Consider the following 15,596-nt stretch of genomic DNA (forward strand, 5'->3'; position numbering starts at 1 on the left):
AGGCCAGTGGGGGATGTGGTCTGGGAAGCTTCCTGCGTGAGGTAGCGGGATCTGGAAGCTGAGAAGAGGGTGACAGCCAAAACAATGCTGGTCACCTGGCAGGACTATTGTCCTGGGCTGGACCTTGGGAGTATTCTCTCTGTGTGCCCAGCCCTCAGGTCCCACCATATGCGTCACCAGGCCCACAGACACACAGGGTCCAGGCTGGCTGTGTGTGGCCACTGGGCTGCCACCTCAACAGGAAAGAAAGCCCAGCCAGGATCCTGGGATGGGGGTGGTGAGGTAGAGTGGGGACCTCTGCTGGATCGTTCTATAGACCTGTGTATACACAGAGTCACACTGCCTGGCAAGCACTGCTGGGCACACAGAACTGGACACACATGCAAACATACACACATGTATGCTAACTTGGATCCGGAAATACCGGACACAAGTAAACACAAGCAGAGAGACACACACAACCCACAGACACACATGCGCATGCGTAGACATGACAGCATCTCATAGACACTCACTCTCTCTCTCTCACACACACATACACACCCCAAAACACAGACACAGCATAGCAGGCAGGCACATCTAGACACGTCCAGGCTACACAGACACCCCCCGCCCCGACACACAGACATTCAGAGTCAGACATGGAGCTACAGACCCCAGAGGCACAGACTCAGAACCAGGCAGACATGGGCCAGGAACACACACTTGGATATGCCCGAACATACACAGGGCCCCATACAAGGTCATGGGCAGACTCACCGCCCATTGACCCATACCTGCCCTCCTCTGGATCCCAAGCGGGCTGCTTGGTGACAGAGTGTTGGCACTCAACAGACACCCTGTGCCAGCAATGACCTCATCAAGATCATGAGGATGGCCTGCCTTCGGGGCCTGGGAAGAATGTATGGGGGCCCAGAGTCTGGGGTCTGGGCCTCTCTGAGCTGTCCATGATCCTGGATTCCACTGTTGGGGCCTGCTGAGGCCTGTCTGACGCCTTGGCCTGCCCCCCTGTGCTGGAGGGGGCATAGGCAGTGGGCAGGTCAGTCTACCCTTTGACCCAGGGCTCAGTCTCAGAGGCCGGGGAGATGGGAAGCCACTCCTGTCTGAGAGCTGGGGAGGCGAAGGCCATTGGCAAGGTTACACACACTCACTTAAGTGCAGGAGGCAGAGAGCCTGGGCACCAGGACCGAAGGGAGGGCCCGGAAGGGGTTACATAACTGCCAGCCTCAGAGGTGGCAGGGGACTCGGGAGCCAGGAAGGCGGGAAAGATGCTCCCTGCTCCTCAGCAAGGAGGTTACGTAACTTTAGGCTGGGCCTCAGGGAGGTGACCTGGGAGGGAGGCGGGGATCAGGCACAGCCCCCTCACTGCCGCCAGCCCTCCCCCTCCCTCGGTGAGCCTGGAACCCCGTCCCCACCTGCCTCCCCAGGGCTGTCTGTCTCAGGGCTCCCACCTCCCCGGCCTCTCTGCTTCTCCAAATCCTTTCCACTCCCCGAGTTGGGCTCCCCCCACTCTGAGTCGGGCCCCCTCACTCTGAGTCGGGCCCCCCCCACTGAGTCGGGTTCCCCCCACACTGAGTCGGGTTTCCCCCACACTCTGAGTCGGGCCCCCCCACTCTGAGTCGGGCTCCCCCCACACTCTGAGTCGGCCCCCCACACTGAGTCGGGTTCCCCCCCCACTCTGAGTCGGGTTCCCCCCACACTCTGAGTCGGGCCCCCCCACTCTGAGTCGGGTTCCCCCCACACTCTGAGTCGGGCCCCCCCACTCTGAGTCGGGCTCCCCCCACACTCTGAGTCGGCCCCCCACACTGAGTCGGGTTCCCCCCACACTCTGAGTCGGGCCCCCCCACTCTGAGTCGGGTTCCCCCCACACTCTGAGTCGGGCCCCCACACTCTGAGTCGGGCCCCCTCACTCTGAGTCGGGCCCCCCCCACTGAGTCGGGTTCCCCCCACACTCTGAGTCGGCCCCCCACACTGAGTCGGGTTCCCCCCCACACTCTGAGTCGGGTTCCCCCCACACTCTGAGTCGGGCCCCCCCACTCTGAGTCGGGTTCCCCCCACACTCTGAGTCGGGCCCCCTACTCTGAGTCGGGCTCCCCCCACACTCTGAGTCGGCCCCCCACACTGAGTCGGGTTCCCCCCCCACTCTGAGTCGGGCCCCCCCACTCTGAGTCGGGTTCCCCCCACACTCTGAGTCGGCCCCCCACACTGAGTCGGGTTCCCCCCACACTCTGAGTCGGGCCCCCTCACTCTGAGTCGGGCCCCCCCACTCTGAGTCAGGCTCCCCCCACACTCTGAGTCAGCCCCCCACACTGAGTCGGGTTCCCCCCACACTCTGAGTCGGGCTTCCCCCCACTCTGAATCGGGTTCCCCCCACTCTGAGTCGGGCCCCCCCACTGAGTCAGGTTCCCCCCCACACTCTGAGTCGGCCCCCCACTCTGAGTCGGGCCCCCCACACTCTGAGTCGGGTTCCCCCCACACTCTGAGTCGGCCCCCCCACACACACTCTGAGTCGGGTTCCCCCCACACTCTGAGTCGGTCCCCCCACACACACTCTGAGTTGGGTTCCCCCCACACTCTGAGTTGCCCCCCACACTCTGAGTTGCCCCCCACACACACTCTGAGTCGGGTTCCCCCCACACTCTGAGTCGGCCCCCCACACTCTGAGTTGCCCCCCACACTGAGTCGGGCTTTTTTTGAAGGAAGTCCTTTGCATTTCCTCCATTCTCACCCAGGGCTTCTGAGCCAAGAATAGAGCACTCAGGGTGGGGGAGTGAGGAGGAGAGGCTCTGTCACCTGGTCTGAGGGCCCTGCTAGGTCTGGGCAGCTGGGAAGCATCAGCCTGCAAGTGCTTGCATGTGGTCCCTGTGGTGGTCATGTACTGTCACTGAATGTCCTCTGCCCTCCCTCTGAGATGCTAATAGTGTGATGGTGTGATCCCGGAGTGTGGCACTCTGGGGCCAGTTCTCTCCATGTCAGCTCCAACCACTTCCGGGCTGAGAAACCTGACCTGGAAGTGCTCCCACAGTGAGCTGCCCCAACCCCTCTTTGGGCTGGGCAGCCATGGCAGCACCCCACATTTCCTGGAGGAGAGGGGGAGGGACCCCAAAGGCAGAGTTAGCCGCACTCACTTCGCTGAAGGCCTGTTTGCACGCTCTCCTCAGGTACCAATGGGGAACTCCCTAGACCAGGGGCGGGCGATGGGGACATGGGGACCTGCTGGCACCACCCCGACCTCTCCTGGCACCCTCTCCTCACCACCCAGCAGCCCCCTGGTGCCGCCCCCTCCAACTACGTGCAGTGAGTGTGATGTGGACCTGGGCCCCTGATGTGAGAAGAAGTGGGGCTCCCTGGGGGTCTGCAGCGCCTCTCTTCCCACGGCGCGGGGTGCGGGCTCACCTGCTGGCACAGTCTCCCGCTGGGCCTCCTCCAGACACTGCTTATGCTCCGCCTCGATCATCTTCATGTAGTCACACAGCTCCCAGTTCTGCCCCGTTGCCCAGCCGCTCTGGGGGGACCCCAAAGACAGGGGGACAGAGAGAGGGAGGGCCCATCAGACTTGTCCCTGGCCCACATCTTGTCCACAAACTCCAAGAAGGTGGGTCAAGCAAGGCCCAGTCACTGGACTGACCCACGTTCCAGACGAAACCCCAATCCCAACCACAGATCTAATCCTTATCCTCATTCCAGACCAAAGCGTGACCCTGACCTGGATCTGACCCAAAATGTGTTCATTGTCCCCAAAGCGTGGTCTGCCTTGAGGACCCTGTTATGGTTCCTTGGTGGTTCTCCCAACAGTGTTGTGGCTATAACAACTTTGTCACTTTGTGGGCCCTGGACAGAGGTGAGAGGGCCTGTCCTTGGAGCCCAGAGCTGGCCCATGGTACTCGGCCATTCCTCAGCTTGGTGGGAGGCTGGGAGTCCTCTGTCCTTGCCTCAGTCCCTATGGACGGTGGAGCCCAGCAAGTGCTACCTCACTGCAGGAGTTGGACCCTGGCCAGACCTGGGAGAATCCAGGACTCTGGCTGCATCTTCCAGCTTCTGCCCCCGTTTTGGGAGCCTGTGCTCAGTCCCCTGAGTCTCCAGCTAGGAAGGAAATACTAAACCTCCTTGCCCAGACCTCAATTGCCTCTTTCTTAGCTTTTGAATAATTCAAGCTCCATCAGACCTAAGGAGGAGGGAGGTTTGAGGAAGTAAGAGAAGTCCTCCCAGGATGGCGAGCCACCCTACCCGCCCTCCTCTGCCTCTGGGAGGGAGAGGGAAGGGTTGAGAAAACTCCAGCTTCCCTTCTCCCCTCTCCTGCAGACCAACTGGGGATCAGGGGTGGGGCCAGACCTGCGTGTCAGGGGGCCACGGGCCACTGATGCTGACCTGTGAGCAGGGCGATGGGTGCCCAGGAACAGGCCTTGGGAGCCGTTGGGTGGAGAAGGGCAGGAGAAGCCTCCACGGAGGAACTGCGGGGCTGGTGGCAGTTTCTGCCCGTCACACTGGCTTTAGTGACGTGTGCTGCTGTGCCCGGCAGCCCCATGCCAGCTTCCTCTTCTCTGCTCGAGGAGGAGGATGTCCCAGTCCCAAGCAGGGCCGTGGGGGAGAGTCCAGCAAGACTGCTCCAGAAACAGAGATTCTGTTTCTCTTCCAACTTGTCCTTCCCACCCTGGGACAAGGTCTTCCCCTCCCTGGGCCTCAGTGTCCCTTTGGGCTAAATAAACCTTAACCCCTCCCCCTGTAGACTCAAAGGGTTCTTGTAGTGGGGCTGAGAGAAGACATAGATTGGAGGGGTTTCCCCTTATTTCCTTCCTTAAGGGGGTCCCCATCTCGCCTGTAGGCACCAAGGGTGTGACTTTGACCACTGTTCTAAGTAAACCGACCCCACTGAGGGATAAGCTGCCATGCCAGTGAGCTAGCTCTCTACTGCTGTAGAGGGAGGGGAAGGTCCAAGCTGAAGCCAGATATCTTGGCTTCCAAGGGCCACACAGTTGAGGCCCTTCCACCTCAATAGCTCTCGCCTGACCAGGTGGTGGCGCAGTGGACAGAGCATCATACTGGGATGCGGAAGACCCAGGTTTAAGACCCTGAGGTCGCCAGCTTGAGCGCGGGCTCATCTGGTTTGAGCAAAAGCTCACCAGCTTGGACCCAAGGTCGCTGGCTCGAGCAAGGGGTTACTCCAGGGGTCTCAAACTCGCGGCCCACCGAACAATTTTGTGCGGCCCGCAGACTAATCCACAAAGTTCAAAATATTTTGGATAAAATTAAGTAAGCCTAGCGGCCTACTTGTATTTTTCATTTCTCTAGCATCCTAGCTAGATATTAGCTTAGTTAACAGCAGTTGTGATGCGAACTACAGTTTCTGGTCGTTTTGTGACACTGAGTAAACTGCATGTACGGTTGTGCTTGTTGTACTGATTTTTTTTTGTTTTCAACTGCAGTGAGAAAAGTGTTGCGTAACAGTTGCCTTTTGTAGACCTAGTGCGGCCCACTGAATGGCTGTGATCTTGCTCTGCGGCCCACATGCTGAGTTGAGTTTGAGACTCCTGGGTTACTCGATCTGCTGAAGGCCCAGGGTCAAGGCACATCTGAAAAAGCAATCAATGAACAACTAAGGTGTCGCAACGAAAAACTGATGATTGATGCTTCTCATCTCTCTCCGTTCCTGTCTGTCTGTCCCTGTCTGTCCCTCTCTCTGACTCTCTCTCTGTCTCTGTAAAAATAAAATAAAATAAAATGTGTACAAATTAAAAAAAGGAAGACATTCTTTAAAAAAAAAATAGCTCTGTTGTCCCTTGTTGAAGACTTCAGTGGAGCCTCATTGTCACAAAGTTTCCCAGCTTAGCGCCGCAGCTGACCAGCCCAGGTCCCAGGGAAGGCCTCCCTGCGTGGGATGTCTGTCGGACTCCCCAGCATCCAGACCCGACTCGCCCACGTGCCACAGGCCTGGACACAGCGAACATGGCTTCTATCCTGGCACATCAACCTGAGCAGCCAACTGGGGGGGAAAGACATTAGCTGGTAAGTCATTGAAAACTTGGCCGTGTTGAAAGTAACACAGATCTGTGACAGAGATGATGTCGTTATTTGTGTGACTGTTTCAAAGAAAGGCTATGAGACTTCCAGGAAGTACGCTGTGGTCCCCCTGGGGGTCACGTGCTTCCTCTCTTGCCCATAGGGTTTTCCAGACTGGAACATTCCAGATGCTCTGCCTTACGGGATCTGTGGCTGGCTTAGGTGTGGCACGCGGGGTGGCCAAGCGGATCCCAGAGGTGGCCTCTGGAAGAGGAGCCTGGAGACTGGCCACCTGGGTTATGTCTCATCGTCTTGCTTGCTTGGGGACCACGCTTCTCCCCAAGGTGTCTTCTCAGCCCCGCTGTCCGCCAGCAACATGCTCAGCCTGCCTGTCCCCGTCCCAGCCTTGCCTCGCTCGCCTGCCCATTCTCACCTCTTACCCCTCACAACACGGATGGTAGTGGACATCTACTGTTGCTGCCTCTTACCATCTTTGTTCCTGTCTCTGTCTGGGAAACCACCTTCTTTCCCACTGCCAGTTTAGGAGTCCTTATGCTCCCTCTTCTAGGGGCTCAACCTGGGACCAGACTTGAGCTGGTCAGAGGATTCCTGGCCATAGTGTCTGGCCTATGGCCCAAGTCAGGCAACTCCGAGCCAGGAGGCTTATTCCCGGAACTCGGGATTAAGCAATTAGGCAAGTGGATTTGTGCTTTTCCACTGGACTGGAACCCTCCAGGGATGTAGGGGCTAGAGCTACTGCCACCATTTTGTTGCCAAGTGAAACATCATGACAAAGGCCACACAGCTAAAGGCAGAATAGAGAGATGGAGAAGAACTGGGTCCTCTTGACCTGGTCTGAGCCCCTGAGTGCAGCCATACCTGAAACCAGCCCTACTTCCAGCACAGGAATCAACACCTTTCCTTACAACTTGAGCCAGTTCAGTTTTCTGTCCCTGTAACCAAGAACCCAGACTTGTGCTCTGAGGACAGAACAATGGCTGCCCTCCCTTGCTGGGCCCTCTTATGCCAAGGCTGTGGTCATACAGTTTGACCAATAACATTTTTTCCCCAATCACTTAGGCCATCAGAGGACTTCTGACCACTTCTTCCTGCCGTCATAGGGTAGAAAGGTGTTGGGTCAAGTTCGCCAGCCAGCTCTGCTCCCCCCAGCAGCACAGTCACGGCGTCTTTCCTGACGGGCAGTTTGCAAGGGGTGGGGGGGGGGTAGGAGTCTCCAGAGCAGCGGTTCTCAACCTGTGGGTTGCGACCCCGGCGAGGTCGCCTAAAGCCATCGGAAAATACATCATGCATATCAGGTATTTACATTCCGAATCATAACTGTAGCAAAATTACAGTTATGAAGTAGCCACCAAAGTTATTTTTTGGTTTGGGGTCACCGCAACATGAGGAGCTGTATTGCGGGGTCACGGCATTAGAAAGGTTGAGAACCACTGCTCCAGAGGAACCCAGGACCCTGGGATGTCTCTGAGCAAAGTGGGGGTGGTCTGGAAGATGAAATCCAACTTCACTACAAAATAATTGAGTGCTGGGCCCCATCTGGAGAAGGGTAGAGGAAATAGAGATCCAAAGAGGTCTAAGGTCACACAGGAAATGCACATTCCTAGGAGGGTTCAAAACCTCTGACTACTAGTCTGGACTATATCAGTCCTTCTCTACCACTTCTCCTTGGGCCATCTGGTCAACCGTTGCCCTTTGGGGTTTGGAGCCCGGGCAGCTCCCTCTAACCCTTATCAGTGAGGAATTCAGGCAGACTTTGGACTTCCTCTTCCACTTATTTCCCTACTCTAAACATCCTCATTATCCCTCTGGACTCCAGACACACAAAGCTGGAAGATTCCCAGCCGGATACAGGCAAGCCTGCTAACCCAGGGAAGTGTTCCAGCGTCGGATATAACTGGGGTGTGGGCTTCATAAAGAATGGGTAGTAGGGGTGGGCGGGCCTTTGGGGCCGAGTAGGTGTTGGACAATTAGAGGTGGAGTAAGAACATTCCAGAAGGTAGGAGCTGTGGGCACGGAGCATGGAGGCATGCAAAGGCTGAATACACTCAAGGTTGCAAGAAGCCTGGTATGGCTGCAGCAAAGGGCCCTGGAGGTCTCAGGAGAGGAGACCAGCCGGGAGACAGGGACAGGGACCAGGCCTCATCAGTTCCCGCCTGGACTGTTACACTGGTTTTCAGCCCCAACACCTACAGCCTGAAGGATCTTTGTATAATGTATGTCCCCATCCTCATTCTCCTGCTTCCAATCTCTGATGGTTCCCACGGTTCCCATGGCGTACGGGTCAAAGCCCACACTTCAAAACTGGCGTTCAAGCCCCTTCCTAAACCCACCAACGCCTGTATCTCCCCACTTGTCTCTGACACCCCATGTGGACTCCTAAGTCCTCACCAATCCCTGTGCTGGGCTGAGCTCTGAGTGAGAACTTAAGTCATTCTGACCTTGTAGTTGGCTTACGTCTAGAGAGTTTCAGGCTAGAGAGTTTCAGGATTTCCTGAGCACAGAAGAAGAGACCTAGGGTCCCAGAAGAGCAAGGGAGGCCATAGCATCTCTCAATCCCTGGGCCTCTGTGCCCCCCGCCATGGTGTTGGCTGAATGTGGGGGGTGGCTACCAGAATGTTGGCAGAAGAATCCTGTCTATGGTTGAGGTCAGGGATTAACCAAAGTTTGTTCATTTCACTTGCTCAGCGGAGCACCCTCTTCTTTATCCTTACTGTGAGGGGCTTGGGAGGAAGCCCTGCCTTCTCCTCTCCATGTGGGGCAAAGGCTGGGGAGGGTGAAGATGCTGGGTGTCGAATCTGTTAGATGCCTGGGACTAGGAAAGACATGGTGAGCCCAGATCACATGTTGTGGGTCACACTCATTCCCCTCAAGGGGAGCCTGAGACCACAGTTACTGGCCTTGAATCAGAACCCCCAGCCTTTTCCAGGCCAGGGAACTATGGCTGAGGGAGCAGGAGTCCTTCTGAGGAGCAGCTGGTCTCAGCAGCATCTAAAATGCAGCAGCCTGGATTAGGTAAGACAGGAGAAAGAACTTTCTGCCTGCAAATTACCAAGTACTGGGGAGCCACTGTGAATGATTTGTGCTTTTGAGGTTTGTTAAAAGAGGGCTTTTTCCTGCCGGGAATGGTTGGAGGAGCTGGGGATTGGGTCATAGAGGGTAGAGGACTCAGGAATGGTCCCACTTACCACTCCCCCATTACCATCCCACATGCCATGATTTATTTAAGCCAACCCCAATTGAAATAACACGGCAACAAAAAGTCCCAGGGGGGAACTTGGGACCCAGAGAGGAAGGCACAGGACCATAATCCAGGTTCCCGGGTCACCCCCTTCGTTTTGGCATTTGCATTTGGGTTTGTGGGGAAAGGGGGTGACCCTGCAGCAGGGGAGGAGGGGGAGAGAAGGAGGAAGAGGAGAAAGGGTAGGGTGGTGTGGTAGGGGACGCAAAGGAAGGTAAGGCGGAGCGTGGGATCCAGAGTCACAGAAAAGAGGAGAAATATCCCAGCTTTGCAGAGGGCAGGGAAAGAAGTTGAAATCAGACCTCATCTTATGGGGGAGGGACACAAGGGCAGGGACACAAGGGCAGGGACACAAGAGGAGGGACACAGGGCAGGGACACAAGAGGAGGGACACAAGGAAGATGTGGGAGGTGGTCATAGGATTCGCAATCACTTGATCTGGGTGACGGCTATATAGGTCTACACATGTGTTACAATTCTCTGAGCTGTCACTTCATATTTGTTCATTTGACTAAATAAAAACTCTCTTTAAATTCCCAGGGCAGCACAGGGCAGGCCATAGGCACTTTGGAAGAAGCAAGTCCTCTTAGTGAGACAGCAGAACCTGGTTAAATCCACAGGGTCTGGGATCAGACTGCATGGCTGACCTCAGGCAAGTTACCCCACCTCATCTGTAAATGGGGACAAGGACAGCACCACTTACTTCCAGGGTTGCCTAGAGGGTCACATGTAGAGGACACTAGGGGACTACTAAGAAGTGAGCAGTAATTGCTAAAGCCCCAGCCCAGCTCCTCACGCCAGGCTGGGCTTACTGTCATCATCGGACCCCAGTCTAGCCACAGTCTCAATGCCCTGCATAAGCTCAGGCAGTCGGAATGCCCCACCCACTGACAAGTAGCAGCAGTGCCTACGAGGAGATGTTTCCAGTCTGGTAGTTCCCCTCACCTCCTACTGTTATCATTCTCTCTCCCACCCTCTATTTGTACATCCTTTCGCCAAGAGTCTGAATCTTTCCCCTCTCTGCAAATCTATATTTTGCCAACCACACTTCCCCCAGAGGAAGGCTGAGCTCTGGCTGGTAGGAGAGTGGAATGAGAACTAGTGTTGCGTGGAGGTGATGTGTGGAGGCAGGTAGTAAGGAAGAGATGCAGACAGGGAGATGCGGGTGTAGCTTGGGGCAGGAACTCCCACAGCACAGAGTGGTACCAGGGCAGGGGCTCTGGCTGTTAGAGAACGCAAGCAAAGACGGTCAGCTTGGGGCTAAGCCTGGTCCCGTCTAAGGGCTTAGCTGGCAAGGTTTACTTAGGGGGCACAAAGTCTTCGAGAATTTCTCTGCAGAGGATCGCGGTGGGGAGGGCCAGCGAAGCAGGGGCAGCGGGAACTCAGTTTTCAATCCTCTGCCCCTTGAAAGTCCTCTTGGACACCCTTAGGGAAAGAGTACTCTTGTTTAAGAACATGATGTCTGTGGGTGGCGTTGGCGTTAAGGACATCTGCAGAGGGCTGGGCACCAGCACAGGGGGTCACAGGGCTGTGAGACATGGGGCTGGCTGGCGACTTCTTTCCCTCCTCTGATGACCCACTGTACAAGAAGAACTTGTTGTTATGATAGTAGGAGGCACTTCCTGAGAGATATGGATCCTCACATCATGAATCACATGGAAGGGGACGTATATAAAGATAAACCCTGGAAGCCCAGCTGGACGCTCACGCACCCTGCAGCTCGCTCTGCAGTCCCAACATGACACGGGCAGGAAAGCCCTTTGCAATGACACCAAAATCCCTTAGAATATTACCACTTATTTTGTGATACTTGACTCAATGCTTCCTGGATGGATTTGAACATCTGATATTAATTAACCCTGCTCATTTTATTAGTTGTGATGATATCATATTTACATTAGAAAATATCTTTTGGTTTGAGGTTCATCTTCAAATAATTTGGAGTAAATGGTCATGATCTCTATAATTTATTTTAAAATACTTCAGCCAAAAAAAGCAGATGATGCAAATATTAATTACCAAGACTAACAATGGTCAGACCTAGGAATTGGGAGGAAATGAGTGATAAAAATTCCTGATATTACTCCAAGGAATGGGTATTTCCATGTTTATTATACTATTCTCTACTTTTTTGGGCATGTTCAAAAATTTAAAAACAACCGCATAATGTGGTGGAGACATTAGACTGTGTTTCATTCTCTCGTTCTGAAATACACCTAAGGTACGGGAGAGCTTTCACTGACGTCCCTCCTCCCAGGCGCAATGACCACTGCTTTGTGTTGGGAGGTCACACAGGGGAGGTTGGGACAGGGAGAAAGGAGGGGGCTTCGTCTAGTCCCCTGGCCCCATTCCTGAGTCCACAGCCAGAGGGGGCACAGTGAGGGGCACAGTGAGGGGCGCGGGCAGGTGGCAGGCTGGCCCAGGTTGAGTTGCCACTGAGGCCGCCCACTGTGTGAGGAAGCCGATCTCATATCACCCGTCCCCCTCCTCTCACCCCCGGGAGGAGCCAGTGCTCACCTGGGCCTGGAGTCTCACCGCACTCCCCCCCCCCGAATTGTCTGCCACCTCACGAGGACACCCCCTGTCTCCAGGACTCCTGTCTGCCCTGGCAAACCCTGAACCCTGCGCAGGCTGTGGCAAAGGGGCCTCATAGGGGTCCACAGGGCTCCTGAGCCGGGGAGCAAGAGGAAGCCTAGAAGCGGATGGCTGGGCCGGGATGCCCAAGGTGAGGTGAGGCCTTCAGGAGCAGGTAAACGGCTACCCGCTTCACAGAGGATGGGAGGAGTCAAGCCTCCCCTAACCCCTGAGCCATGACAGCCTCTGGGCGGATCTGGGGTTTTCCTCCTCCTCCTCCTGGGGTCGGGCCCATTGGTTCTGCCAAACAAAGGCTGTTTTATGATTTCAGGTAGAAGTTTGGCCCATTTTGAGGAACTCTTCAGGGCACTGCCCTGCTTCCTCCAGGAAGCCTTCTCTGACTGCTCCTCTCAGAGACTCAGTCTTAGGAGGCTGCACTCACACCCTCCTGGGCTCTTCTTGCTGGGCCACTGGCTCTATCTACTCTTCCCCACCGGCCTGAGAATCTTCCCAGGGCAAGGCTGGGCTGCCCGTCCTCTGGGACACCCCTCCCCTACCATTGGCTGGCACTGCCCAGTGCAGTTCTGCTCCCAGGGCGGAGTCTCCATGCCCACTCCCCGGGGGGTAGGCGCAGGGGAAGGCTGGACAGGTGGCCTTGGACGGACTTCCTCTTCTGAGACACTGGAGGTTTTCTTTCCTTTTCTTGCTTCCCTGTTCAGAGATTTTCCCCTTCCCGGGCTGAGGTCAGGGCACCATAAACAGAAGTGATAAGGCCTTGGGCCTTCAAACTGAACTTTGCAGCTGCCATTTTATGGCTCTGATAATGGCACCCCCCCCCCACCCCCCCTCGAGTCCGGCTGGAGCAGGATTGCCTAATGTCCATTCAGTGTGGGAGCAAGTGGCTGGTGGGGAGAAGTAGAGGGAACTAGGGAACCTCACTCCAGCCTGTTGTCACCCAGCCCTGGCTAAGTCCCTTCTCTTCCCTCTTTGGGCCCAGCGCTGCACTGGGCTGTGGGGAACATGAGAGGGGAGAGAGCTCAGCTCTTGACCCATGGGATGGTCTGAAAAGCCCAGGCTGGGGTCAGAGGTGGGATGGTTGGGTGGGCTGGAGCAATCAGGGAAGGCTGCCTACAAGAGGAGTAAGATGTGGAAAGACATAGGAGGGTAGGCAGTGGAGGAGTCAGACTTGGACTGTCTCAAGCAGTGGGGGAAGAGGTGACCTAGCATGATGAAAGGCCTTGCTAAAACTTCTCTTCCCCTGGGCTGAGAAGCCTCCTGGAATGGGAGAATGAGGTCAGGAATGGTCCCAAGATCCCTGGCCCATCCAAGGAGAATTTGAGTGGCCAGAGCCCAGGGTTGAGAGAGCCAGAGTTTTGTTGGTGAGGCCCAGAGGCTCTGTGATATTAGGGGGCTGTAAGTGGTGCCGGAGATGTGGCCTCAGGTCCTGAACTTGGTGGGGCTTTGAGTGCTCAGGAGGTGGGCCTGATGGCTGGTGATGGGAGGAGGGGAAGCTCTGTCAATGGTCAGAAGGTCTGCTCCCAGGACAGGCAATCAGCTCCCACCCCCAGGGTGTGCAAGACAGTTACTGCAACAGCTGGAAACACAGATTCTTGCCCTGGCAGAGGTGACCGGAAAGAGGGTAGTCACAGGATAGAAGAGACTAGATCAGCATACTCTACCCACCCACCAGCCATCCTGAAGTTGGTGCCAGACCTGGAATCCACTTGGGTGTTAGACCCTGCACAAGCAGCACCCCCAGATTCCTCGAGTCCTGGGGTAGAGGCAGAGAGAAAATCCACCACCGTCTAGGTCTGACGGGTAGGGGACAGGTATGGCTCCAGTGTCTTTGGGCCTCACTTTGCCCATCCGTGAAATGAGGGGTAGATTCAGTGAGTCTTGAGTTCCTCCTTGTCTTAGAGATGATCCATGTGTCTCCTGCCTCAACCAGGATCTGCCTTGCAGCCTGGGTGAGCCCTCCACAGACACACACAAGCACACCCACATAGGGCGTGCTGGCACAGGTCAGGGGCAGACACGTACCCACGTGGGGATGAAGCAGAATCGGGAGGATGAGGGAGGCCCCGCTTGGGGCTGACAGCTCCCTGCTCAGCTTTCCCCGTGCACGTGGCTGGCACTTCCTGATAAACGACCCCAACCCCACCGCCCACCTCCTTCCACCTTGCGCTCCCTACTTTTCGTCTCTGCGCAGTGAGAAGGCACACGAATGGGGTCTGCTCGTTACCACTTGATCTCCAAAGCCCCTTCCCTGGTCCTGGGGTCCCTAGCGCCGGATCTGCTGCTGAGATGTCACTCCTCCCCGTAACACACAGCTCCCCACAGACACCTCTAAGCTGGCACTGCACACAACGACGATCCTCACAGCCTCCCTCCTTCCCACCCCCTACCAGACAGTCCAGTTCAATCGACCGCAGTCCCCAACCCTGCACCTACTGACCTCCCCACCCATGGCACACCCGCAGTCACAACGCGGGAGGCTTCTACACCCGCTCGCATCCATCGCCTGTCCCCCGGCGTGCCAGATCGCCGCGCACAGCGGGCTCCGGGCTGCGCTGAGAGGGACTAGGCGCGACCGAGACCTCTCCCTCGGGTCTAGACCCGGTCCGACGTGGAGCGGGAGGCGAAACCCGGAGCTCCGTGCCCTTGTTTCCCTAACACGAGGGTGCGCACAGACAGCGAGGCTCCCGCCGCCCCCATTCCACCCCCAGCTGCTGGCATTCCGGGTGGCTCGGCGGACACTCACCGTGGGGTGGAGGGCGCAGGCGAGGGAGCCCGTCAGCAGGCAGAGCCAGCTGGCCGGCCGCGGGCTCGGCGGACGCATGGTCCGCCCTGAGCCCGTGCCGGGCGGCCCCACGCGGGTAATGGGTGGGCTGGCGGCGCACCACCGCGCGGTCGGCGGCGGGAAGTCTGGCGGAGTAGCGCTGCCGCAGTGGCTCCAGCGCTAAGAGACGCCTTTCGGGGCTTGGGGCGGGCCCCGGGGGCTCGCCTGATGGGCGGCAGGTCCAGCCAATGGGTCCGCGAAGGCGGGGCCTCAGCGCAGGTGTGGGCGGGACTGGGGGCACCCCGCGAGTGGGGAGTCCCTGGGTTCCCCCGCCTATCCCATACGTCAGTCCCTGGTCTCCGGGCACTGACAGGCCTCCGCCCGCTCGGACTGCATCCCCAAAGTCTCCAGACCCTAACATGCCTCGTTTTCTCGTTTGGCTCACGTTGTCCCCAAGCGCCCGGCTGCCCTCTCCCCCCGCTCGCCCCCCCAGCCCCGCCCCAGGGCGCTCGGCGAGCGCACCTGCACAGCTATCGCTTGGAGGCCTCCCAGCCAGCCTCCCTATTTCCCGTTTGTGCTCCTCAAGAGGGCTGGTGCGGGCGGGAAGGCGGGACCACGAGACAGGACCGGACACTTCTCATCCCCAAGGCTGCCGGCTGCGCGGCTTGCGTAGGGTCTTGGGCTGCTAGCGACTCGGAGTAGGTGGGGCGCGTTGTTCGCTCCACTTTCAATCATCCCAACTCATTCCTCGCCCCGGACAGGCCGGACAAGGGCAAGCAAGGGCGAGAGGGAGGCCAGACTCTGGGTTCCTCGGTGACAGCGCCCCCCCCCCCGGTCCCCCGCCCCGTCCCACGCGACCCGGCAGGGCGCACTCGGCACCCGCTGTTGTGCGTCAGTGAAGACAGTGCGGCCGTGCCCTCGCTCTTCCCGGCCGGGGCACTTTGGGACGGAGGCTGGGCCTAAGTTCCAGCGCCTCCATGCGGGGAG

The 15,596-nt window shown here is 57.3% G+C and overlaps 1 protein-coding gene across 3 annotated transcripts in view; it reads right to left on the minus strand.

Moving 5' to 3' along the window:
* VIPR1 (vasoactive intestinal peptide receptor 1) overlaps window positions 1–14,786 on the minus strand; it is a 30,842-nt gene extending 16,056 nt beyond the window's left edge. For all 3 annotated transcript variants that reach the window (XM_066245493.1, XM_066245494.1, XM_066245492.1), the window contains exons 1-2: window positions 14,592–14,786; window positions 3,397–3,505 (exon numbers count right to left, since the gene is read on the minus strand). In XM_066245493.1, the coding sequence (XP_066101590.1) occupies window positions 3,397–3,505; window positions 14,592–14,669 (187 nt within the window). In that variant the 5' untranslated portion in view covers window positions 14,670–14,786. The remainder of the gene's footprint in view (window positions 1–3,396; window positions 3,506–14,591) is intronic.
* Between the last annotated feature and the right edge of the window lie 810 nt (window positions 14,787–15,596).

This window comes from Saccopteryx bilineata, chromosome 10, assembly GCF_036850765.1.
Source record: "Saccopteryx bilineata isolate mSacBil1 chromosome 10, mSacBil1_pri_phased_curated, whole genome shotgun sequence".
NCBI classification, from domain to species: domain Eukaryota; kingdom Metazoa; phylum Chordata; class Mammalia; order Chiroptera; family Emballonuridae; genus Saccopteryx; species Saccopteryx bilineata.